At 41.8% G+C, this 27,556-nt stretch overlaps 2 protein-coding genes and 2 long non-coding RNA genes across 4 annotated transcripts in view; 2 read left to right on the top strand and 2 right to left on the bottom strand.

The window, feature by feature from the left end:
- Positions 1 to 17,382, bottom strand: part of LOC140936671 (folylpolyglutamate synthase, mitochondrial-like) — a 47,530-nt gene extending 30,148 nt beyond the window's left edge. Inside the window, exons 1-4 of the mRNA XM_073386161.1 lie at positions 17,362 to 17,382; positions 17,118 to 17,186; positions 15,538 to 15,606; positions 11,356 to 11,487 (exon numbers count right to left, since the gene is read on the bottom strand). Coding sequence (XP_073242262.1) covers positions 11,356 to 11,487; positions 15,538 to 15,606; positions 17,118 to 17,186; positions 17,362 to 17,382 — 291 coding nt within the window. The remainder of the gene's footprint in view (positions 1 to 11,355; positions 11,488 to 15,537; positions 15,607 to 17,117; positions 17,187 to 17,361) is intronic.
- Positions 1 to 27,556, top strand: part of LOC140938858 (uncharacterized) — a 142,444-nt gene that overhangs the window by 99,032 nt on the left and 15,856 nt on the right. The gene's annotated exons all lie outside the window — the stretch shown is intronic.
- On the top strand, positions 23,485 to 25,638 carry LOC140937242 (uncharacterized). Its single transcript, XR_012165445.1, has 2 exons — positions 23,485 to 23,595; positions 25,448 to 25,638. It is a non-coding gene; the product is annotated as an uncharacterized lncRNA (long non-coding RNA).
- Positions 25,567 to 26,719, bottom strand: LOC140937243 (uncharacterized). The gene is made up of 2 exons (XR_012165446.1): positions 26,561 to 26,719; positions 25,567 to 25,922 (listed from the first exon to the last, which is right to left on the bottom strand). It is a non-coding gene; the product is annotated as an uncharacterized lncRNA (long non-coding RNA).

The following is a 27,556-nucleotide window of genomic DNA, read 5'->3' as shown; positions in this document are numbered from 1 at the left end:
CAATATAGCGACATTGAGCAGAGAGATAAACACTCCGAGTGGAGGGCGCGAGTCCCTGGGAGAGCAGAAACTGACACCTCTGGGTCAACACGTCTGGAGTGCGGCCAGCAGCGACTCGGGAATCACACAGGGAGTCAGGTCGGCTTGAGGTACCAGACGACGAAAATGCTGAAATTGAAAGCGTGAGAGGGAGTCAGCTACTGGATTGGCCAAGCCGCGAACTGAAGATGCAGTATACATAAATGAGTGGCGTATAGCCAGCAAGGATAAAAGACGCAGCAACCCCATCAAGTGGCGGTCCTGTGAAGTGCCAGACTTGAGTACAGCCACCACTGACTCATTGTCGCACAGGAACTCGACCTGCCGAAAGAGAGACCCACTGAGAACCCCATAAGGCGGCGGCTACAACGATGGGGAAGAGCTCCTTGTACGCAATCGATAACGACCGTTGCTCCATAGACCAAGCGCCGCAAAACCACTTGGTGTTAAAAATAGCCCCATAGCCCAGTGAGCCTGCAGCATCCGACGAGACTTGGAAGTCCGGGACGGGCGCCCACGTGGGCATGCAAAAGAAACTGAGGCCATCCCAGGTTTGAAAAAGCTCCTGCCACCAGGTAAGGTCCCGATGGAATTCTTGGTTTAGCCTGATGGGGTGATCGTCCAGGCGGAAGGCACAAAGCAAGTCAATCATCCGACGAAGAAAAGTCCTCCCTTGTGGGGCAACCTTGCAGGCGTGATGGAGGTGGCCAATCAAGGATTCCAACTCCCGCCTCTTACAGAAACGCTTGGTGGACCACTCTTCAAGTAAGGCAACAATCAGGACTCTTTTCTCAGTGGGCAGGCGAGCCTGAAGCCTATCGGAGTTGAGTTCAATCCCGAGGATAGTTAAGCAAGTCGTCAGTCCCTCCACCTTGTCAGGATGAAGGGGGAGGCCAAGCCTTTCGCAAAGGCGAACACAGGTAAGTAAATAGAAGTGGCAGAGCGGGGATGACGGTGGACCAAGGGTAAAAAAGTCATCCAGGTAGTGGCGTAGGAAGTCCACACCATAATTATGAACCAAGATCCATTCAACCAGGTCCGCAGTAGAAGTGAAAATAAATGGTGCTGAACGCAACCCAAACGGGAGAACCAGATCGACAAAGTACTTCCCACGCCACTGCATCCCCAGCAAGGGGCGATCGTCAGGATGGATAGCCACATTCCGGTAAGCACTGGCCACATCAAACTTAGCCATAAGTGTTCCGCGACCCCGCGCCATGATGCACTCAATAACTGCATCAACTGAAACGTACTGCACTGTGAAGGGAGGCTTGGGAGTGCCATCGTTCACGCTGTACCCAACAGGAGAGGAGAGGTCAAGGATGAGACGCCATTTGCCTGGTTGATTGTTCTTGGGAATGACCCCAAAACGGCTAATATGTAGAGAAGGAAAAGGAGGGGCTGAAAAGGGGCCAGCCACCCTGCCGGAGGAAACTTCGGTCTGCAAGTAGGAGTCTATCACAGGCAGGAAGTGGAGCTGATGCCGTGGAAGAAGACGACCGAGGTGGCGAGGGTGAGGCCATGGCTGGAGACCTTAAGTGAAAGTTGTATAGGTCTAAGTTCATCCTTGACCAGTCACTGAGGCCAGAGGCAGCCGCATCCTTTCTGAACGCCAGGTCATACTCTAACCAGGCTGAACTAGAAAAATGACGAGCCGTTTGAATGATAAGCAGCTTATACTTGAAGAGATCGGGCCAACGATGAGGGTGAGCTGCGCACAGCACCATCTGAAAAATAGTAAAGGCTTCTGTCCAAGTCAAAATGTCTTTTATTTCCACTTGCCTGCGTTTTGACGAGGACACCACGAGCTTACCATCGAGGAACGTTTGTTGCTCCTGCTCCACGGCGCGGAGGTTCACGGACATTAAATCTGCTAATTCGACAAACTGGCCACCTACAATTTTTGACACCAGTTTTGGAGGAATAGGGGCATGCCCCGGACCAATGATAAAAGCCTTCTCAGACTTGGGAGATGCCAACGAAGACTCAAGGCTTGGAAGACCGCTAGTAACGCCAGGCGATACAAAATTGGAGGGAGTAGGAGCCATGGGGCGGGCCGAGCTCGAGATGGTAATGGCCGGTACTGGTATAAACGTAGGAACAAACACGGGAAGGGTAAACGTTCCTGAAGCCACCGAAGAAACACCGTCACTTGTACTCGCACTCGAAGCAGACACTGAAGAAAATAAAGGTTGTGGAGCCCCGCTAGCAGAAACGCCTGGAACCGAAGAAGAAGCCTGCGAGGAGGCGTTTCTCTGGATCAATGAAATAATGGCGGGAATGGAGTTTCGGATTGCCCGAACCACAGCCTCGGTGAGGGAGTCAGCCAACTGAGGCGACCAAGAACTAGAAGCCATACTCGACACAGGACTTTTGGACGTTGCCGTAGATAGAAGGGAGTCTTCGGTAGGAAGGCCCGCCGATAAGCTGTTGTTGGTCAAGCGAGATGGGCGCGGCATTGCAGAGGACAACGAAAAACTCTCCAGCAGAGGACGAACCACAACTGGAACAATGACGAACAACTGTAATGAAAACCACTTCGACCGGAAAAAACTTTGACAGAACCAAGAGAAAAGCTACGCTACTGGAACGACACGCCACGCCACGCCACGCTAACAAAGCTTCGAGTACAACGCAAACACAACGTAGCCTCCGCATGCGCCAAAGCGACATACCGCTGGACAGGAATCTGCCCCCATGCTCACGAACAATGGTAAACGCTACAAACGCAAATATAGTCATGCACAACGCTACAGACGACCAACGCGCTACCAAACAATGCCAAAAACACCCGAGACCATAGCTCCTGGTCGTTAACTACATTAAATATTATTTAATAGTATTATAACAAGGGTTTCGTTAAATCGAGGTTCGTTAAATCGAGGTTGTGTTCCATACATTTTACTGCAATTTTGGCCGGGCTGAAGAAAATCATTCGTTATACCGAGAACTTCGTTATATAGAGGTTTGGTAAATCGAGGTTCCACTGTATAATGTAACACAACAATAACAAAACAAAGTCACAATATAACATGTCCCGTTTTAAAAAAAAAATAGAATACAAAAAGGCATAATAAAAAAAGAAAAAGGTTTTGAGTCAGTTACAGCCATCACTTTAACTCGTAATCTTTCAAGTGTCTTGGGGGCCTACAGGTTGTCCGAGTAGGATAACATTTTTCCGTATCCGCAGGATATTCACATAAAGAATCCGGTTGAACTATCAGAGTGTCATCGACATTAGCAGAATCAGAAATCTTTGGCAGGAGAGCAGGAATCACCGTCATTAAACTTGCAGAAGCCTCTTTGTGCTGTACGACTCACCACAGTACTGTATTGGCGAGCCTCAACATATTTTTCAACTGAAGGTGTCAGCAAATCCAGCTGGTTGCACAGTCTCTGGCCCATGAGAAGCAGTGAGGGTGGTTCACCTGTGATGAAATGAGGCATGGTCCAGTAAACCAATAAATGATTTGCAATAACAGCATCTACATCTGCATTAGTAAGGTGGGCTTGTTTAATAGCTAGTTTCAAAATCTGTACGACACGTTCTGCTTGACTATTTGTAGATGGCTTCTATGCTGCTGAAGTACAGTGTAGTATTCCATTGCTGGTACAAAATTGTTCAAATTCTGTAGCAGTGAATTGGGGCCCATTGTTGGACACAATAATTTCAGGTAACCCATGCCTGCTGAAGATGTCACGCAAGGTGGTCACAGTTGCTTTAGCTGATGTACTGGACATTTTGACTACCTCTGGAAATTTACTGTAAGCATCTACAACAACAAGGTAGGTACAGCCAGAGATTGGCCTACAAAATCCACATGAATGCGAGACCACAGTCGTGCTGGAAAGGTCCACGGATGAATTTGAACTGGGAAAGGATCTGATCTCATAGACTGGCAAGTGCTACATGACGAAACAGTTAATTCAATGTCAGAATCCATGTTGGGCTACCACACATAAGATTGTGCCGAAGCTTTCATTCAAAAGATCCCTGGGTGAGTGTCATGCAGTTCTTACAACACTTTCTCTTGGAGCGATGGAGGAACAATAACACGTGCACCCCATAATAAGCAACCATGCCGCGTGCTTAACTCGTCTTGTCTTGTCTTAAATGGTACCAGACTGGGATCCACTACATGTGGCGAACCGCTAATGACGTAATTTTACACTTGGGATAAAACTGGATCCCGTTGAGTCTCCTTCCTGATCATCTGACTGGTCACATTAGTGACAACTTCAGAGTCCAAAAATAGCATTCAACATTTTCACATTTGGGAGACCATGTCATAGGCAAGGGAAGGCGAGACATGCTATCGGCATCTACATGTGCCCCAGTACTATGATACTCAATCTTGTAATTGTATGAAGCAAGGATAAGAGCCATCTTTGAAGTCGAGCTGCAGCATGAGCAGGAACCGGTCGCTGAGGACCCAAGAGAGTCAGCAAAGGTCGGTGGTCAGTTAAAAATGTAAAGGAGTGACCATAGAGATACTGTCGGAATCTCTTTCACCCACAGATGATACTGAAGGCCTACTTTTCTAGCTGAGAATAGTTTTGTTAAAGAGGAGTCAAAGTGCAAGAAGAAAAAACCAACGGTCGAAATTGTCCATCAATTTGATGAGACAGGATCACTCCAACACCATGAGACGAGTCATCACACGAAAGAAAGAGGGCCAAGGTATGATCATATTGTACCATTGTTGTGATTTCAGCCTCTTCAGCCTTCAACCATCTCTATGAAGTACCCTTTTTAAGTAGTTGGTGTAAAGGGGCTAGGACTGTAGAATGATGAGCCATGAACCGTGAATAGAACATTATAAGTCCCAAAAAAGATTTCAAAGCCGTAACATCTTTCGGCCTGGGAGCATCCTGAATAGCTTTAAGTTTATCCTGAGTGGGGTGTAGGCCCCCTCCATCAATCACGTCCCAGGTAGACAACTGATGATTGAAAAAACTTGCACTTTGCCTTGTTTAGTCGGAATCCAGCATTAAGAAGTCGCTCCAACACTAGTGAAAGTGTTAGCCTGCGTGGCAGGCGCAAAAAGGGGACGGGGAGGGGGAAGGGAGAAAGGGAAAAGGGAAGGGAGCGCCTGCTCTAAGAGCCTATGTTTTTGCATAACACCTACCAATTTTCTAGTAATCCGATTACGCTTACTGTCAATCAAGTGTCGCCACACTCGCCATTGCAGAAAAACATTACACTCACAGACTAGAGAAATTCGCTTAGTTATCCAGATCCAGAAGGCACTTTGGAGAAAATTGGGACCCTTAAAAAAAAAAAAGAGGTCAAAGAAATTGCCCTTGCATCAGAGGGCAAATCCTGCCGACCAGAAAACAATAACTACAGTCAATCGATATGTATGTCATGACCTCTTAGTGTGAAACATGCGGCTAAAATAACATTTCCTCAGTATAAATGCAGAACCTTCCAGAGCATAATCTACCCAGCAGATAAAAACAACTTTATTGGAATAAGTAGCATTTTGGCATGAGGTAAAACCACCCTCTTTTATTGCTAACTTTCATCGGCGAATGTCATTGTTTGATAAATTGGCTAAATCTTTCGCTGGGTAGCCCAACAATTCCATCTCCTGCAACTGGTCTTCAATAATACTTTTCCGTGGCGAAATGATAAGAATCGCCGCATTACCATTTAGCTCGTAGTTCTTCGCACGTACAAACATTTGGTAAATTAAACTCTTGGTGTATCCGGTCCGCAAAACCGCCAGAACATCTCTGTCGGCTAGAAGAACCCTTACTGCTGATTCTTGCTCTGGTTTTAAAACAGTTTCTCTGCCACTAGATAAATTCACATCTCTCAAAGAACTCTCTACGACATCCACGTCTACCGCTGCCATCTCGACTGTTTGTTGATTTGGGAAACGCGCATTTCAATATGTTACTCATTACGGCTCAGCCAATCAGGAATTTGCGGACGCCAGCGTCCGCAGATATGAACAAAAGGGGGTTCTTAGAGCAGGCATCCCCTCCCCCTCTCCCCCTCCCCTTTTTCCCCTCCTCCCTATCCCCTACCCCCTACCCCTTTTGATGCCTGCTACGCAGGCTATGAAAGTGTATGAAGGTGGTCTTCTTCACCTGTGCCAGCAACAAGAATATCATCCAAATGACTAACAACTTTGGTATGTCCGACAACAAAATAATTATCCATGATTCTCTGAAAGACAGCAGGACCAGAATGAATGCCATTCGGCAATCTTTTGAATGCAAACAACCCAATGTGAGTGTTTATTGTAAGATAAGACTGGGACTCTTTTGCAATCGATACCTGATGATAGGCCTGCTTTATATCCAGGACACTGAACACCGTGCATCCTCTAAAAGCTGAGTGCATATCCTCAATCTGAAGCATAGGGTAGGTTTCAACACGGGCACTTGCATTATATGTGACACTGAAATCTCCACAAACAAGGACATCCTCAGAGTCTTTCTTGCCAACAACTACAATTGGAGCTGCACTGTTCACAGATGTCACTCGTTTGATCACAAAATCTTTTTCCATCTTAAGCAGTGCACTCTCAACTTTCAACTGTAATGCATGAGGAACTGGTCTGGCTATATGGAATTTGGCTTCTTTACATTAATACAACGTGACAGGATCCCCAGTATAACATCCAAGTTGGGGCTGAAATAATTCACTGTATTTCTCAAGGACTGATGCTAATGTCTGGTTTCCTAGGGTTTCTGGGTGTGTAGAGGGACGGCATGGCAAAGATCCAAAGTGATTCAGACCTGGCAAATTCTTTCAATCCAGCTTGACATCTGTAAGCCAGTTTTGACCAAATAAAGCACCAGTCCCTTTGTGTACAATTAGCAAAGGCAGTGTGTGTTGTGATCCCAAGTATTCAACCTTCACATGTGCTTCTCCTAAGGGATGCACAGTCCAGGGTGGAAGGAAAATCATTTTTATAGCTTGCCATTCGGGCAAGCTGAAGCTAGCATTTACTAGCCCAGACATCATTTCAACTAGCCCCAAAGCTTTTTGACAAACAGAATTGATTTCACAGTTCTTCTGTTATTCGAATTCCTCAAAAAACATCACTTGCCCGTCGGGGAAGTTAAAAACAGAATTCACTAGCCTGATAGCAAAATCCACTAGCCCCGGGCTATTGGACACTACTTTCTTTGCATGCTGACAGTCTCACCTGTGTATGTCGACAGCACAACATTCGCAGATTTCATTTCAACGTTTGGGCAAACTTGATTCACAAAAGTAATCGGGGCAAGGGATAATGCACACCCAGTGTCTAACTGCATCAGACCATCCTGGTCTTCAATCTTCAGAGGTACAGAAATTTCAGATCTGGACATTGCATAAACATCATACACCACATACAACTCATCTTCTTCAGATAATTGTTCCTGAGGTGGCTCTTCTTCAAAACCCATCCAATTATCGAGTTAAAGACAAGCAAACATGAATTTGCTGATATAATTCATCAAAATAAGCAAGGATTTGAAGGCAAAAAGCTGAGCGACGACCAAGCGGGAAGGAATTCATTGCGTTTCAACAACATATGCTGCAGACTTACACGAATCGGCGATCGGCACGCAAGATTCAAACTGTTTTCTTACCTCGATTTTCGTGTTTGCTTTGCTTGTTATCCTCCAGAATCCTTCAAAATAATTTGCTTGACTTGTATTTGGTTGAAATTCGTCAATACAAGCTTTCATTCTTCACTGAAAAGAAGCCACAAATTGCCGACAAATAAATCGCCCAACGCGGGGCCATTTTCTCAGATTTTGAAAAATCGTTGCGTGAAGCTCAGAACTTCCCGGGGGCTGGAACTAGGCACATAATTGGCTTAATCTATTTTAAACTTCCTGTGGGCCAAATTTGGGGGCAATCGGAAGTAACGCAATTTTTTGCGAATTTTTTTTCCAGTAGAGCTATTTTTCCAGACTATCCACGCAGGCTATCCAGGGGCCGAAGACAATGAGATTAAGCCGCGATTTCGTCGGCGATAGCCACCTGGAGAGGCTCTTGAAATGTTCGATCTTCACTCAAAAGTTATTTTCGAGTCGCAGAGTTTCGAATCCCACACACAAACTGATCGGGGAGCGAGCGCTTCAGGAATTCGCCAAAATTACAAGTGGCGACCAAATGTCTTACGAGCACTGTAAACCGACACGCTCTCATTTTTTTCTTGACGACATCGATGAGATCTGTAAGATTCAGCAACTTCCAATCGTTTGGGCTTAAAGTGTTGTTGTAGTAGTTCACAGAATTCGTCAAATGTATTTTTCTTTTGGGTTCTCAGGGCTGCACAAATTGCGAAGAGTGCTGTATGTCTTCTTACCAATGACGGAGATCATCACGGCAACCTTTTTCTGATTAGCTGCCCGAACAACAGCCGCAGTGGCATCATCAGCACATTTTGCAATATCGTTGGCTACAAAGAACTGGTCGAGTCTTTTAAGGTAAGCCGTAAAATATTCAGAGGACGGATCAAATTCACCAACAGAACCGAGCGAACACGTGCCGCACGTCCCCATTAAGCCCTTATAAGGGAGTACCCCCCCTCCCCTCCCGCGCTGCCCGGGCGTGAAAGCACAAACGAACGAAACGAAGTGAAGTAAGATCATCCGGTGTAGGAAATAGCACGAAATAGCCCTATAACACAAAGTGATCCCATCCTCGTCGCCAGATGTTGTAACTTCGAGCTAGTCGAGCTAGCTGAGCACGGCAGTAACACGCCGTTTGAAACAGGCCTTAGGGTGAATGGTTTTGTTGTTAGAGTGAACGGTATGCCCGATTTGGGCCTAATTTACATATATCTCAGCCGTACAGCCTACGTCGACTGTACGTCGCGAAGGTGAGAAAGCTTAGTGCGGCGGTGTCTCGAGAACGTGAGTTTTCTCTTCGTATTTTTGTCTTCAAAATATCTTTATTTTGACAGAATATCGCTTTAATCTGTTTCTGTAATGTCTAGTTTACTTCAAATGGTAAACCTTTCCCAATTACTTATTATAACACTATTTTGTGATGGAACATAGCTCACTGAACTTGTCCAAATGGTACAACTGCAGGAATGGATTAGAATAGGCCATTTTACAGTTGTGTGCTCAGTGCCCTAGCCTTTGAATAGACGCGAGGCTGGCGGTGACCTTGTTTTGTTACAAACCTTCTTGTTTTTCATATGTAAATGATCATGTTCACGGGCTTGTTAGCATGAGAATAGAGAGATTAAGATTCACGTTTACGCCAAACGGCAAACGTGAATTTGTACCACGTGACTAAGTTTTTCCCTTAACTGTCGTTAACTGTTTATTATTTCAACTAAAAAATAAGTAGTTTTACGCCAGTTTTATACATAACAATTGTCCTGGACAGTTTTTATCTGCTTATTTTCTATTCTGAGAAATTCTCAACTTGAATCTGACGTTTGCCGTTTGGCGTAAACGTGAATCTTAATCTCTCTAATACCACGATTTGCACTTGAAAGCAGGCAGGTTTGTAACAAAACAAGGTCACCGCCAGCCTCGCGTCTATTCAAAGGCCAGGGCACTAAGCACACAACTGTAAAATGGCCTATTCCCAGCGGTAAATTATGACACGTAATATTCTCGCATCCTGTGAACATCGGCTTCTACCCTTTTCTTTATTCACGAAGTATTTAGTTCATTTTCTCTGCTTACGTTATAGGCCAAAATAAAATTTCGTGTTCATAGGTTCATTATTCGACAAAAAAAGCAGGATGTCCATCAGGATTGTCCATCGTGTTAATTATTTGTTCTTATTTTAAGAGTCAATAGGACCGTTAATACGAGAGAAAATAAGCCGCGGCTTACCCTGGCCGCAGCTTACATAAGGCTTATATTAGACGCGAACTGCTCGTATAAATGGTTCACGGCTTAGTTCGCGGCCAGGCTGTACTTTTAATAAGCGTAGATTTAAAATTTAAATCGGCAAACTTACGCTTGCCGAGGTAGCGCAGACATCGAGCTGCCCCGCAATCTCAAGCTCGCTGCATATGAGCAGGATTTGTTTTTCTTTTGGGGCACTTCACACATTTCTTTTTTTACATGAATCTCTATCCGCCATTTTCCACGGTGTAAATGTAAACAAAACTCATTTTCCCGTCACTGCAACGCGCGTTTCTCGGCCGTGAAGGCCTGGGATATAATTAAAAACAGAGCATGCGCAGCAGTCGTTCACGGCTTCAGCAAGCCGCGGACAACGTTTGAGTGCATTTATACCAACGTTTTCACGTCCAAGGTAAGCCGCGGCTTGGATAAGCCCATCCCAAAACCCCTCGGCTAGGATAAGCCGCGGCTTGAGCTGGCCTTGGGTTGAATAAGCCGTGAACATAGATTTTGTACCATTTATACGGGGTGTTCGCGTCTTATGTAAGCCGCGGCTTATTTTCTCTCGTATAAACGGCCCTAATGTGGAGTGGACGAAAGTTGACGAAATTCAGCTTGCTAAAGAAATTATTGTAAGTGAACCCTACCGCTTCAAGCCCAGAACTGTGATTCATTACCAGCCGTTGTTAGGCTAAGAACCCTGGAGCGTGGGAAAATATGGCAATTGACTATTTTCCAATTGCCCATAATACACTCTGTTTACCCCCCAAATTTTGCATAACTTATTGTCTTAAAATGCTCTTGGGAAAATGCAGTACTCCCAGGAGCACTTAAAAACAATGGTTTATGCAGAATTTGGGGGGCAAACAGAGTGTATTATGGGCAATTGGAAAATAGAGAATACGTAAATAACGTAATCGTAAATAGGCTCAATGAAGCGACGAACATTCTCTTTCTTCGAGTAACAAAACGCTCAACTAGATTTCGTTGTACAAGAGAACGAATTCCTCATCTGATATGACACCATCATATAAAAGTAGACCATAATCACTCGGATCTCTTTCAGGGAACTCATTCTCTCGAACCTTCCGAAAGTTAAAAAAACCTCTTTGACCGTCACCTCTACTGAGACTTAATTGAAGTTTGTTTCTCTCGAAAAGTGAACGTCGTCCCTCCCCAAGCCGCCGTGGCCAAAGTCACCGTCCTCTATGTCGCCGTCCACCTAAACTTAAGGTTGGTTCATCGAGAGAGAGACGACTGTGTACGAGGCAGACCCTGCGAGTAGAGGCCCTTCGATCTTCCTAGATAAGTCGAAGGAAGATCGAAGGGCCTGTGCTCGTAGGGTAACAAAAAACCTTGACGCACGTAAAGTAGGTAACATCGGGTGGATGAAAACAAGTAGCATCAAACCGATTTTTCATGAAACACCACAAAACATTACGCTAAATCAATTAAACCAACTAAACAACAGTTATAAAAAGGGCTGACTTTTACTCCCACTCGTTCTGTAAAACTTCTCATCTCAGCCAAGTAGTCGCGAGCATGTTGGCCTGGACTACGTCGAATTTGCTCCAGATCTTGCGCATTAGTTTGAAGGGTGTTCGGTGCCTTTGCTGCATCCTGAAACAAAAAATGCAGATACCGTAAAATTAAGAACAAGACAGAAAGCAGTTTAAGTATTCTAATACAAAGGAATCTCATGAACTGCCTGGCAAGCAGGCATTCTTTGCCCAGCTGCCTTCAACAACGATGCACAGCCAGACAGACTCGATAAACCTCCAAAACATTTATTTTTAACTTGCCCTCGTAACTTCTTTGTTGCATGATTTCCGCCGTTCTATGAATCGCCGAGAAAAAACGACGAGAAATGGTGAATTTCCAAGTCTTGACCACGAAAACGAAACAACTTCCTTCTTCCTGTGCACCTGTACCAGACTCATACCCAGTCGCTATTTATATGTTTTTGGGGTGAGAGAGGATTGGGGGTTAGGATGAGGCGCGCGCGTGTAGCTGTGTCCTCCGTTGCAGTTTGGTCCTCTTAAGTTAGGGTAGACGGTAAGGCGGAAATAAAAGTTGCCCGATTTGGGCCTAATTTACATATATCTCAGCCGTCCAGCCTACGTCGACTGCACGTCACGACGGTGAGAAAGCTTAATTAGTGCAGCGTTGTCTCGAGAACGTGAGTTTTCTCCACAGGAAGAAATAACCGATTCCCATTTTTGGATATTTTAGGGTATTTAAAGAATAGCCGTAAAAATCCCAAATTTTGAAAAGTGAGACAAGTCCCAGTCAGGGAACTCGGTTGGGAATTCCCTGGTTGGGACTTGTCTCACTTTGCCAAATTTGGGATTTTTATGGGTATTCTTTAAATACCTTAAAATATCCAAAAATGGGAATCCGTTATTTTTTCCTGTCCTCTTCGTGTTTTTGTCTTCAAAATATCTTTATTTTGACAGAATACCGCTTTAATCTGTTTCTTTACTGTCTAGTTTACTTCAAATGGTAAACCTTTCTCAATTACTTATTATTTAAGCAACAGAAAACGTTTTCCGTGTTTGCATAGCCTGAAAAAAACAGAAGAGGGGTTGGGAGAATTCGAGACAGTTAATATATGCAAGCCCGAGACGAAGTCGAGGGTTTGCATAACTGTCGAGAATTCTCCCAACCCCTCGAGTGTTTATATCAGGCTATGCAAACACAGGAAGAAAGTTTTCTATTGCTTTTATAAAATAACTCTCCCGAGAAAAAAAGCAAAACTGTCTTGTTTACAGCAATGATTAGAACAGAAATTCTTACCAGTCGCGAAGTCTTGTACGCGAAGCTTGTACGCGTAATCAGTTTTTGTTTTGCAAAAAAGATGCTTTCCAAAATACCGGTTTTTCTCGCTTAAAATGTCAGGTCAAGCGAAAAAAAATTGACAAAGCATGTTTCTAAAGATCTTTCAAGTTTCAACCGACGAGGAAATGGGTAAATAAAGTAAACTTGTCGAGTTTTTCCACTCAAAACTTCTTTCAAATTCGTGCTTCCATGATTAGCGCCCGAAAAGCAAAACATCTAGACGTCACAACCATGTTTACATACTCTCACGCAAAAACGCCTCTCGGCCAATCAGAGTGCGCGTAAGTAGTGGATAAGGCACCTGTTAAACCGTTTTTTTGCGGATTTAATTAACTTTTTGTGCGGTATAAATTAACGCAGATGACGTCATGCATCTCATTAAGATAGGATGGCGTCATACTTTAAATTAATACCGATGACGTCACGCATCTCAATAAGATAGGATGATGCAATAGTTTATTTTGAGCTGGCTGACGTCATGCATGTCATATAGATAGGATGATGTCATAGTTTATTTGTAGCTGGCAAGGAGCAAGTGACGTCAGAATTTCCTAGAGTTTACGTCAGCCAAAAATGTTGAGATCATAATCTTTAAACAGAAAAGTGATTTTTATATAATTAGCTATTTGCTATAGTCTTCTGATTAGATATTGTTTGCTACAGTCTTCTGATTGGATATTGTAGAAACTGTCATGTGTTCAAAATAAAGGCGGGCAAATTTTGAACATGTTGTCTCTGCAGATTATACTAACTGAAAAATCTTTAATCATTAAATTATTTTCACTAAAAATCGGTTATAAACAAAACCAAGACACGGAGGTTAACTGAAAAATCTTTACTTCAAAAGAAGGGAAAAGGAGGTTAAGCGAATGCGAAATCGTACTAATTTTTCAGGCAAAACATGAAAACGAGGTCGAAGCTCAGCGAAGCGAAAAACTGCCTATCAAGCAAAAATGTCAATCTTTGTTTACTTGACTCTGTAGAAAGTATTGCACAGGGTATGAAAATTCTATAGAAAACAACGGGTGGTTCTAAAGTAAAACCTAGCTCTTTTGGTTCTTAAATCAACTCCATTCTTGTTTCTAATGAGTGGAAAGTCTATTTATAAAAAGAGGGAATAAGAGATGCGATCCCCTAGCAACACATGTCTTCTTATTTAGCGCTAAATATCGGATATATAACAAAACACACACACACATACAAAAAGTGGAGCTGAAAACTCTCAATTTCAATTTTGACTCATTATTACGAAAGCGTTTTCTCCGTTCCATCTCGAAGAAACGACTAACTATTGAAATCTCAGCGCTTGATGAGCTTATGGTTTTGTCAATTTACGCTCCGTTAGCGTTAATCAGTTAATTATGCGAGTTCACAAGCCTAAAGTTGAATACAAATTAGCTCTACAGGAAAAAACCTCAAGGGAGCAACCTTGACGTATTATTATAAAACAAATAACTTAACAAGGATCAATTAAAACACGCGACTCATAATTGCTAGCAATAAAATCAGACACGAGACACCGTTTAAAACAAAAAGAGTCAAATACACAGTGATTTGAAAGAAATCTATTAAAATAGTCAAAGAAAGCAAGCCATCCTTTTTTTTTTCACATTGCGCACAATGTTTTGCTTACCCCTCTCCCTTTTCAATTTTATTTCCCTCCTCATTTTTTTTATTCCCTTCTCCACAATTTTATTATTTTCCCTCCTCCTTTCTGACGTCACTTGCTCCTTGCCAGCTACAAATAAACTATGACATCATCCTATCTATATGACATGCATGACGTCAGCCAGCTCAAAATAAACTATTGCATCATCTTATCTTATTGAGATGCGTGACGTCATCGGTATTAATTTAAAGTATGACATCATCCTATCTTAATGAGATGCATGACGTCATCTGCGTTAATTTATACCGCACGAAAAGTTAATTAAATCCGCAAAAGAAAGGCCTAACAGGTGCCTTATCCACTACTCGCGTACTATCTTAGTTATGTTATAAAACGCTATTTTATGATGGAATATAGCACACTGAACTTGTCCAAATGGTACAACTGCAGGATTAGAATTCCCAGCGATAAAATTATGACATTTAATATTCTCGCATCATGTGAACACCGGCTTCTACCTTTTTCTTTATTCACGAAGTATTTGGTTCATTTTCTCTGCTTACGTTATGGGCCAAAATAAAATTACGTGTTCATAGGTTCATTACTCGACAAAATAAACGTCTTGATAAAGCAGGATAAGGGAACTCGCGGCTTGTTTATCGCGCGCATTGTCCATCGTGTCAATTATTTGTTCTTAATTTAAGACTCAATGTGGAGTGGACTAAAGTTCACGATATTCAGCTTGCTAAAGATATTATTGTAAGTGAACCCTATCGCTTCAAGCCCAGAACTGTGTACTCGATTACTAGGCTAAGAACCCTGGAGCGTGGGAGAATATGGCAATACGTAATCGCAAATAGGCTCAATGAAAAGACGAACATTCTCTTTCGAGTAACAAAACGCTCAACTAGATTTCATTGTACAAGAAAACGAATTCCTCATCTGCTATGACACTATCATATAAAAGTAGACCATAATCACTCGGATCTCTTTCAGAGAACTCCTTCTCTCGAACCTTCCGAAAGTTAAAAAAACGTCTTCGACCGTCACTCTACTGAGACTTAAAGTTTGTTTCTCTCGAAAAGTGAACGTCGTCCTTCCCCAAGCCGCCGTGGCCAAAGTCACCGTCCTCTATGTCGCCGTCCACCTAAACGTCGGTACAACACAAAACATTACGCTAAATCAATTAAAGCAACTAAACAACAGTTATAAAAATGGCTGACTTTTACTCCCGCTTCCTGCTTCAGATCTTGCGCTTTAGTTTGAAGGGTGTTCGGTGCCTTTGCTGCATCCTGAAACAAAAAATGCAGATACAGTAAAATTAAGAACAAGACAGAAAGCAGTTTAAGCGTTCTAATACAAAGGAATCTCATGAACTGCAAGCAGGCATTCTTCGCCCACCTGCCTTCAACAACGATGTACACCGAGACAGACTCGATAAACCTCCATAACATTTATTTTTAACTTGCCCTCGTAACTTCTTTGTGGCATGATTTGCGCCGTTCTATGAATCGCCGAGGAAAAACGACGAAATATGGTGAATTTCCAAATCTTGACCACGAAAAAGAAACAACTTCCTTTTTCTTGTGCACCTGTACCAGACTCATACCCAGTCGAATACCCAGTCGCTATTTATATGTTTTTGGGGTGAGAGAGGATTGGGGGTTAGGATGAGGCGCGCGCGTGTAGCTGTGTCCTCCGTTGCAGTTTGGTCCTCTTATTAAAGTTAGGGTAGACGGTAAGGCGGAAATAAAAGTTGCTCGATTTGGGCCTAATTTACATATATCTCAGCCGTCCAGCCTACGTCGACTGCACGTCGCGACGGTGAGAAAGCTTAGTGCGGCGGTGTCTTTTGTCTTCAAAATATCTTTATTTTGACAGAATGCCGCTTTAATCTGTTTCTGTAATGTCTAGTTTACTTCAAATGGTAAACCTTTCTCAATTACTTATTACAACACTATTTTGTGATGGAATATAGCACACTGAACTTGTCCAAATGGTACAACTGCAGGATTAGAATTCCCAGCGATAAAATTATGATATTTAATATTCTCGCATCATGTGAACATCGGCTTCTACCTTTTTCTTTATTCACGAAGTATTTAGTTCATTTTCTCTGCTTACGTTATAGGCCAAAATAAAATTACGTGTTCATAGGTTCATTACTCGACAAAATAAACGTCTTGATAAAGCAGGATAAGGGAACTCGCGGCTTGTTTATCGCGCGCATTGTCCATCGTGTTAATTATTTGTTCTTATTTTAAGACTCAATGTGGAGTGGACTATAGTTCACGATATTGAGCTTGCTAAAGAAATTATTGTAAGTGAACCCTACCGCTTCAAGCCCAGAACTGTGTAAGCTCGATTACCAGCCGTTGTTAGGCTAAGAACGCTGGAGCGTGGGAAAATACGGCAATACGTAATCGCAAATAGGCTCAATGAAACGACGAACATTCTCTTTCGAGTAACAAAACGCTCAACTAGATTTCATTGTACAAGAAAACGAATTCCTCATCTGCTATGACACCATCATATAAAAGTAGACCAATATCACTCGGATCTCTTTCAGAGAACCCATTCTCCCGAACCTTCCGGAAGTTAAAAAAAACGTCTTCGACCGTCACCTCTACTGAGATTTAAAGTTTGTTTCTCTCGAAAAGTGAACGTCGTCCCTCGCCGTGCCGCCGTGGCCAAATTCACTGTCCTCTATGTCGCCGTCCACCTAAACTTAAGGTCGGTACAACACAAAACATTACGCTAAGTCAATTAAAGCAACTAAACAACAGTTATAAAAATGGCTGACTTTTACTCCCGCTTGCTGCTTCAGATCTTGCGCTTTAGTTTGAAGGGTGTTCAGAGCCTTTACTGCATCCTGAAACCAAAAATGCAGATACCGTAAAATTAAGAAAAAGACAGAAAGCAGTTTAAGTATTCTAATACAAAGGAATCTCGTGAACTGTAAGCAGGCATTCTTCGCCCACCTGCCTTCAACAACGATGCACACCGAGACAGACTCGATAAACCTCCAAAACATTTATTTAACTTGCCTCGTAACTTCTTTGTTGCATGATTTCCGCCGTTCTATGAATCGCAGAGGAAAAACGACGAAATATGGTGAATTTCTAAATCTTGACCACGAAAACGAAACAACTTCCTTCTTCCTTTACACCTGTACTAGACTCATACCCAGTCGAATACCTCCGTAAAATTCCGAAAATAAGCCCTGGGGCTTATATTTTTTAAAGGCCCTTTTTGAGGGGCTTATTTTTTGAGGGGCTTATATTCGGAGGGGCTTATCTACGGAGGGAAATTTACGTTTCAAAATCGATTGGGCTAGCCCTATTGTTGGAAGTCAATTGACCGTTTTTGCTTTGTTTTACTTTATATCTGAGGGCAATTTTCCAAGTACAAGCTCCCGGGGGGCTTATATTTGAAGGGGTGATTTAACGGAGGGTTTTTTGCGTTACCGGTTTTGGGGGCTTATTTTTGGAGGGGCTTATACATGGAGGGGCTTAAGAGCAACTCCATGCAAATATCGACAAAAGTGCGGCAAGGCTCAAAAAATAAAAATCGCTCTTCTTTTGCATACTGATAGACTTTAGTAAGTGTACATACGCCATGCAGTTTTTTCTTTGAAAGATCTGTTCGTTTCCGAGAAAAACAATAAAACCGTTTCAAGCCCCGCCGTCGATTTCGCAAGCCGAAAACAGGGTTGAAATTCACTATGATTCGCTCGACTTGCATTTCAAAATAACCGCGCTAGAAAAAAAGCTTGTTGCTAAATTTTAAGTTTAACTCGTTGTTGACCAAAATATATAATATATTTAGCATTACAACAGTCTGAGTAATTATAAAAACCTTAAGCGTATTTCTACTTGTTGTTCAACCACGGAAGGTAGTTGAAAAAAGTGCCGATTTACATCATGTGCCTTTGATCAGAATTTTTCAGGATTGAAGGGGAAAACATTACAAGCACCAAACTATTATGTTATGTTAAAATTATTCTGGGGAAATCATTTTGAGCTTCTCAGAAATTATTTGAAATTCCTGTTACAGACAACATAAAATAACGCCATCCAACACATGAGTCACGCGACCACCACCAACAATTTGACTTTAGGTTTCCGTTTACAACGCTGGTAGCCTTGATATGTAGAACAATTTTTTTGAAAAGCTCACCTTAACCTGTATCTGTTGTACTTCAAGCTCCAAGTTGTTTCATTTTGCCGTCTTATCACCTATGTTACCGTAGTCGTGAAGTCCGCTGGAATGTGTGCGTTCACATTGTAGCATTAGGGAACTTAAGAACCACGACGAAGTTCACGACGACGACGTCTGTTGACTGGGAAAGGACTGGAACGAGAACGTCAGTTTCGGCGGGAAAAAGGAAACTTAAGATCAGGGCGGATAAAGGTTGGGCGGTGAAACGAGCGCATCCGAGCAAAAAGGTGTGATGCAGTGGACTGGGACTCTGCTTAGAAATGTCGCTTGTTTTCGACTTCGGTTTGGGCTTGCGATACGATGTGGTTTGTACATTAGACACTGCCGCTGTGACTGAATTATGGCGGCTTGAATTGTTTTCTTGCACTTCTTCCTCGTTCCTTTGTGCTGGTACGCTGTCTCCGAGAGGCAAATGTTGCTATTTTTTGCGGGAGGTTTAGTTGGAGTTGACAAACATCTCTATCAAAGGGTTTCTTTTATTACTTTCATAACTCTACCACTGAATCATATTTTCGTTCTGCTACTCGCCAATGTCGATGTTATTCCAAAACAAAAACAACTAAGTACTGTCTAAAACACGAAGGAAAATCTCATCCATGTCATCCATGGCAAAACTAAAAGACAGCAGATCGTGTTTCATAACTAGATGACGTGTATTTTATAAATGCGTGCAGCTCGTGCAAGGTGAAATTATGCTAATTTCAATCACCATCATCCTTCTCTTTAATTTTGAAAAAAACATCTCAGACGTCTTTCTGTTTCTTCGAAACTTCAAAATTAGTTTCCCCTCAGTTTTTTCTGTTTACCTTGTTTTGTTTTAGAGAGAAAAAACGGAGAAAAAACCTTACAATTAACCTCAATAAATTTTGTTTACCTGCGGCTGCCGGATTTGCAACGCATTGCGCGAATAGCCATGGCGCGTTGCACCCGAGAAGCAAAGTTTGAAGAAGTATAACGCCACTATATCAATATATATCAATCTAATTTTTTGTTATGTTATATAAAATTTATCCTCCTTTAACATATGTAAAAATTGAGGTTAAGAAGTGTTAAGCTTTTGCAAACGAAACGGCGAAAGACTATTAGGTGATATTTAGTGGAAGGAGGAGGTATTCAACACTTTCAAATTAAACTCAAATTTTGGCATTATACGACCAACAAGTTTGACTTATAGACGTACAGACACAAACATATGAAACTGTTTATTGATATTGTTATGAAATGAATTTATCTATTTAGCTTTTGTTGCCTGAAATTACAGAAAGAAAATAGGATTTCCGGTTTACATAAAGGAAAATTTCGCCGGCCTTGAAGCGCACCGGAAGCGCGGAAAGAGCGCTCGTGCCAGTTCTACTCCGCATCACACATTAAATGAAGAGCGGAGCGCTCGTTTCACCGCCCAACCTTTATCCGCCCTGCTTAAGATGTAGTCGATCGGTAGGTCGACGACGACGACACTGAATGTAAACAAACTTGTAGAAGTAGTACAACTGTGATGTTCGTTCGCAACAACGTTTTTTCGCAAAGGCGTCTTTTAAGACGATGCAAGATCTTATTTTATAAGCCGTACGTCTACTTTCATTGACGATGAAGAATTTTTAGTGTTGTCTGACCTTTTCGAATGGAAAAATCTCTGCTTTCCGTACGAAGGTTATTCAACGTTCAACCTGAATGACATGACCGAGTCCGATTGTCTGTCAGAGTTTAGATTTGGAAAAAGAGACATTCCGATGCGATAGCTGTTTTCTATATAAAGTTCATTTCCTCTATATTAAAGATATATGATTTGCCTGACCTAAATACGTACAAATAAATTTGTCACTTACGAGTTCGCTCGCTCGGCCTGCACAGCTCAGTGTTGTCTTCGAAGTAAACACAATTCATCAGTCAAATTTTTCAACATCGCTTGTTAGCAGAAAAAAGAAAGGATACCTGGATTTACGAGGTGAAAAAATACAAAGCCCTTGAAAAATCGCTTAAAAACCGGGAGTTATACCTGCCGAAGCTTGTGGACTGCAGGACGACGTGACTGTACTGTATTTGGCGTCGTCGACGACACCACGACGACGAAATTTGTTAACCGCGCTTGCGCAGTGCACGGTATCTCACTTCCGGTCGTCGTCGACAAAGCCGTCGTCGTGGTTCTTAAGTTCCCTATTGTGGAGGGCGTGACAGCTTTCTGGTAATTTTTTCATCCCCCTGTTTTCTCTAATGTTTTCAAGTTAACATCTCATGCTTGTTAAAAATTTTGAGAAACCTGAACCTTAAAAAAGCCGTCTATAAAATAAACATCGGTAGTTTAACAAAGCAAGGTTCCTTGCTCGTGGATCCGTTCACTTTAATTAATCTCATTTGCATAGGAGTGTGCCAAGGGTCTACTTCCGGTGAAATACACGTGACGAGCTTTACCGACTTTCACCCGTTACTTCCAGTACACTGAAGAAGATTCATCTTTTATACTCCTCCTTCTTCAAGAACACTCCAGTTGCCATTATTTTACCCGAGAATAATCTTTAATATTTTGACGTTGTAGGCATCTGATCAACATTATCGAATTAAATTTAGTTTAATTTGATTCAACTGTTCATTCCCACTTGAAAAAGAAAAAGATCTTTGCATAAACACTGTTTGTGTGAGCTCTTCTTCGATGAAGCTATGGAAGGTTCGTGCTCATTCGAGTCATCAGTAGGTACTCTGTGTTCGTTTGATAGAAGGGAGGAGGCAGAGATCAACTGAGATTGTTCCTTTGTCGCTGTCAAACTATTAAGGACGTAACTGGGCATAGGTCGACATGGTCTCTTTTTCTGGTATTGAAAGCGAAACAGACTTTATTTTAGCTCAGAACTGACCAGCCAGACCATTCCCGTCACAATGATAATTTCCGTTTTAATAAAACTCTTCAGCTAGATCAGTTAAATCCTAAATAGTATGCTCGAAAGAGAACGTTTTTCGGCAAAAACTCTTGGAAAAATCCTATTTCATTTTCAAAATGACTGGTCGGGCGATGGTCCAGCCGGCCAGTTCTGACAGATGGAAAGCGCCCTAAGTTCCTTTAATATATTCCCTTTCCATCGTTCTGAGCTCGGTATTGGATGGCGACGGAACAGTTATTCCGATTCATGCCAAGTTCCAAAGAAAATCGCCAATCACATAATTGAAAGAAGAGGGAAACCTGTTAAAGCCGACAAAGGAGTTAGAAGAAGAACATTTCAGAATATATCTATCAGCAAACCGGTATCCTCATTCCTGTAGGTTCAGGTACTCTTGGTTATTCATTGTATTATATTGTAATAAGTCACTTAGATTCAAGAGTTGTCAATTCTCTTAGATAACCCAGAGTCTCCCGGGTACAGTACCAATCCACCTAACCTGTCCGATAAAATAAACCTTTCAGTTTTACTTTTAGTTTGAAATTAAACCCGATTTCCCCTGGAGTAAATACTTTTTTTTGCAAAAGTTAAAGATCATAGTCCAGTTCTGATAGCTTTGTTGTTGTCGTTTTTTTTTATTATTATGATTATTTTTACACTTCCTTCAAGCGACTGACTTGTACCTCATTCAAGACAACGTGTGGGGGATATGGCATCGGACAGAACTCAACGATTCCACATTCGAACAGCAAAACAAGTGGTCGATGCAACTCGTGGAGAGATTGCAACCTCGTTCCCAGGGTTCTCTCCTACCCGCCCTACGGACGGACGGGAAGGAGATTGCGCCAGAAGACGCTGAAAAACTCTGGGACTTGTCTGGGTATCCTTAGTTCAATCTCAAATTGTAGCTCAGCAGACCAATGACGAAGCCAATGACTCCAAGCTCAGTAGCAAATGTGCTTGCAGAATGTTACAAGAACGCAGGATACTGGGGATCACGGAGAGAAATCTTATCTATTAGGGACGGACTATTAGAAAAGTTATGGGGGGGGGGGGATTTTTGAGCCGCAGGAATTTTTTTTCGTTATCAAATTCCTTGTATGAATTTTTTTAGGCCGTGCATGAATTTTTTTCATTTAATTTTCCCTTGCGCGAATATTTTTTTTTTGGTACTCCCCCCCCCCCCCCCCCAATAAGTTTTCTAATGGTCCGTCCCTTATGTCACTGAGACAAAAATTAAATGGATTTCGAAACCTTGCAAAACTGGCTTCCTGGTCTTACTCGGCACAGGTTAAAGATCGCAAGGCTTTATCGGATCCTTCATGGCCGAGGTTCTCTGTTGTCTCCGCTGTTTGTTCCAGGAGAATGTATTTTTTGTTTTGTTTTGGAAATTGTCTAATTTCAAATGTACTAACAAAAAAAACGTAAATAATGTTTGTTTCAATTCACGAAAAGTGACCCTTTTTAAACAGCAGAAATTACATTAATTTTGTCCTTTATTGGGAAGGCATTCTGAGATAACGCACGTGCAGGCCAGGATTACCCACGTGCAGCCAACAACTGGAAGTTCTACCTGTGAAGATGGGAAGAAAACATGTACACAATTTTTTGTTAACTAAAGACATCTTTTGATTTGATAATGCCGACGTCTCGAAGCAATGAAAATCTTCAGCGAGGCTACTAATTAAATTCTCCATTTTCAAAAATTTTATATTACACGCATGTTTTACGTTTGCATTTCGCCTGCTTTTAGCGGATCCTGACCCCGGGTCCCAAGATCTTGACAGCTGTAATCCTATATTACTGTTGAAGGTAATTTGCATACTGAGTCACAAAACGTCCGTAGTGCGCTTCATCCTTCAGACTGGCGCTTCCTTCTGCGGTGTCCAGCAGCATTTTGAGACAAAAGTTGTTGACAGATAAGGAGGAGAGGGTTTACTACGTGCTGAATTAACATTAGCGAGCTTCGTTAGAAAGCATGCGTGTTGGTTATGAGTCTCAAACAGAGTTTAATATGGAATGGTCGTGACTAGCATGGATAATCCAAAATCAGGTATCCGCTCGGAGATTGGAACTGAATAAAATTATTTTTCGGCACATCGCTCCGACTCCTGAGATAAGTATACAAAGACTGAAGAAGGCTAAGATGAGAATGGTTACTCCAAAATATGGATCAAAGCCTACATAGAGGTTAGTTGTTTTTCACGTTCTTTTTGTAACAATTTAGTGCAAGGAGCAAACAATGTCTGTTTAATTACAGTACAACTACCGCGACTGCCGTGTAAAGCTTATTCATAGCAAAGTATCTGTTTGGATAGCTCAGAATAAGGTGGATACTTCAGAACAAGAATGGCCAAAATATGGAAGTTTTGGCCATCTGGATTATTATTACTGCACTTCCCAATATAAAAATGATTGTTACGTTTACAAAGAGGGTACAAATACAGTCAACCATTGTGTAATTATGGCTCAGTTAATTCGAAGCTTGCTTATAAGATAGCAGCCCGGTGTAGGGGGGGGTGGGGGGTGGGAGAGGTACTCGACCAATATTTGGATGTAGGTGAGCCGCTGAGGGTTTGAAACCCATACCCTGTTTAGGATAACACCCTCAACTTTAGTACCCAGATAGGACAACTCCCTCAGATGGGGACAAGGTTATCTAGCACACCTGTCAACTTGTACTTATCTTATTTAGACAAGGGTGCCAAGAACAATAACATTTATATTTATTCCAGTAAATGCTTTGGGTGATGACGTACTAAATATCAGCAAACATTTGCACTAAGACAAAATCGATCATGCATGAAACACCTAGCCTGTGAAACGCAGACGCATTTCCGGTCATCGCTTCTCTCCCTCCGAAAAATAGCTATTTTTCGGAGGGAGAGAAGCGACGACCGAAAATGCGTCTGCGCTTCGCAGGCTATGAAACACCCTGTTTATAATTAGAACAGACTCGCACAAATCATGCACACTGTTTAGGACAGACTTGCAGGAAATTGTATACCCTGTTTAGGACAGACTTGTGCCAAACTATATACCCTGTTCAGGACGAGAGGACGAAAACCATACCCTGTCCAGTGGCACATCCCCATGGAGGCCATATAAGGGAGTACCCCCCCCCCCCCACCCCAGGGATAGCAGACAGTTGTTGAAGTTATGGCTCAACATAAACTATTTCTGTTTTCTTATATGTTATGGTTGATTTTTTTTCACTTTTAAGTGGTAAGTTGCTGTACTTTATGAGATTATAAAAACCAAAGTGACCCTCACAACCTGTGGGATACTCGGGTCAACCTTCTGGTGCGCTGGGTATCTGGCACAATTAGCCAACCAGAATCCAAATCCTTTTACAGTCTTTTCTATGACCAAAAGGCCCAATGTTAGCTACTTTTGGCAAATGTAAACTATGTGATTCCAAGTTAGTCATCTTGTATTCCTGAATCTGCTGTGTGAACCTTTGTAATTTCCAGTCACATGGAAGGTGTTGAAAATGCAGCCCCTTTATTGTCCATCCTGTCATGAAATGTTGCCCCATCCACAGGTAGCCCAAACTCTGAAGGAGTTTGTTGGACTTTGAATTTATAAGAGAATGTATGACAATAAACAAAATACATCCTAAATTCCATTTTTTGACAAAAATAGAAATGAGAATGACTTACCTTGTGTTTTTGTTTTGTTAAGCTAAAATGGCCTGGATATTCAATAATTATTATTTATTTATCAGTATTTTAGTTATTCATTTTGTTATTAGGCAGGTACCACAAGGAAATGATTTGGTTGTTCCTTTTTAATTTAGATGATAGATAACTTTGTAGGTGATAATTATTTGTAATGCACTGAACTGGGGGCCTTTCTCTGCTACCAAAAGAAAATCTTTAACTTTTAAAACAAAAGGGTCAAGGCTTCTTTGCTGAATCAAGGCACTGTATCGTGGAACACAGTGCTTTTTAGAATTACCACCAAAGTAGCAGCTTTATTTCCTGAAAGAATGATTATAATGGAAGCTTTATTTAATGCATGGCTAATTTCAAATTTTCAGGTGACTTTCCACCCCAGGTATAGAGGGTACATAAAAGCACATTGTGGAAGTGGAGAAAGAGTAAGAGGAAAGTAAAACAGAGGAAAGAATTATGGGAAAAGGAAGAAATGAAAAAATGGTTGTAGAATTGTAAACAAACAACTTTATTTTTATAAAAGTAATAAACAATTTTTTTTACACATTTTATCAAATTCTTAGAGTGGTTTGTTTGTGGTTTTGAGAATTTTATTAACCAAATGGTCAAGCTACCCAGACATGCAACTGAGCAGCCAACTGCTTGGCCTCAATGAAAAATTTTTTTTTCCTGTTTTCTTTTTTCTTTTTTTCTTTTTTTTTTTCATTTATTTGCTATTTCTCTTGAAGCCTTCTCCAATTTTCTTCATTTCTTCATTTCTTTCTCCAACTGGTTTCTCTGTTCCTCACAAGCATTTGACTGCAACACCCTCCGGACCTCCAACTCCTCCTCCTGTTACAGCTGCAACATGGATATACCTGCATGATCATTTTTATTCCATTTTAAATTTATGATAAGCTCACCATACTGAGTGAAAAACAAAAAATAGCCCATAACCAGCTTAATGCTGAAGGTCTTGTCTCATCAGGAGCTCAGAAGGCAATCAAGGAAATAGGTAATAGGTCAAAGGGAGGGGAAGGAAAACACCTTCCCCCCCTCTCCCCTTGAGTGGAGGAAGGGGGAAGAAAAAGAAAAATAATTCATCCCAGGATCAACAGGATCTATTTCCACACTTTTCAACACCATGATGGTACCACTTGGCTGAGGACTGTTGTCAGAAAGTTCAGTGTCGAATAGGGTATGAAGGCAGAGGGTCTTGGTGACAATGAGGCTCCTAGGATTTGAAAAAAAAAAACAAAACAAAATACAAGTGCAAAAAAGCAACTATAAATAATTTTGCAAAAATCCTAATATTTAGGATAAATAATTTGAATTGATACTAGAGTTTCTAGTAAATGTAAAAAGATAGCAGGTGAACATGGGCGGGCTGGCAGAGGCCAGCAGTAGATCTAGGGAGGTCCCCTGCCCTCCATATTTCTAGATCAAATTGAGGACAACAGTGCCAAGAAAATTCTTTTCTAGATTGAGCTCCTCCGTACCTTAAGGTCTGAATGAGTGGTTCCTTCCCGCCACCTTAAGGTCTGGTGAGAATCCTCCCCCCCTGCCCCACCCCTCTTCTTATCTGAAGGTTCCGATCTGCCACTGTAGGCTCCAGGTGCTATATCAGAGCTATACAGAGACACTACACTAATACAATCTGCAGGACCATTTTTTTTAGAAACTTGAGCTTGTAAAAGTGATCACCAAGCTACAAGAAGTATGACCTGAAGTAAATTAGGGACCTGTGATTTATTAGAGGGTGGGGGCAGGGCTGGTACAATTCTTTATCCCAGGTGAATTTTTTTTATGCCCTCCCCCAATTTCCTGCAGAAAAAAATGTAACCCTCCCCCTTGTATGGCCCAAAATAGTTATGACCCTCCCCACGCTAAAAGATATGACAGGGATTATTAAAAGAGATCAACTTTTTACCCTTTGATGAAGGGAGGCGCCAATACGACATTCAGGAACAAGTATCTAAGATTACCTCATGCATTGAAGCAATATTGAGCACGATCAATCCTGGTGCTGCTGGAAAATTTTACATGACCGATTATGTTCTTGTCCCAGCTGATTAGTTAATAATGAGGGCGAACATTATGAAGCTCAGTGAGTTACTAGAGAACATATTAGATATGGATAGACGCATTAAAGGTCACCTTAACACCCTGTTTCACTCAAAGACTGGTAATTTTATACGAAGAGAAGAGTGTTCTAAATAGTTTGATGAAGCTGTTATTACAAGGCTTGATGAAGCTAAAAAAAGAGTAAACAGTGAATTGAAATATCTTAGCGATTTCCTTTAACCCCGAGTTTCCACTGTAAGGAAATCGCTTAAATCGCAATGGATCGGAAAAATAACCACACAGCAAACAAAAACAAGCAAAGTAAACTCGGTAAGCTGTATTTTATTGAACATTCTAGCGAGTATTTATCGATTTGAATCTTTTACCTGAATTCCCATACAAATCCTTTATATTCACGGCCATTTTAAATT

The sequence above is a fragment of the Porites lutea genome, chromosome 5 (assembly GCF_958299795.1).
Source record: "Porites lutea chromosome 5, jaPorLute2.1, whole genome shotgun sequence".
Lineage (NCBI taxonomy): Eukaryota > Metazoa > Cnidaria > Anthozoa > Scleractinia > Poritidae > Porites > Porites lutea.
The sequence above is the reverse complement of the archived record's forward strand: the minus strand, read 5'-3'. Positions and strand labels throughout refer to the sequence as shown.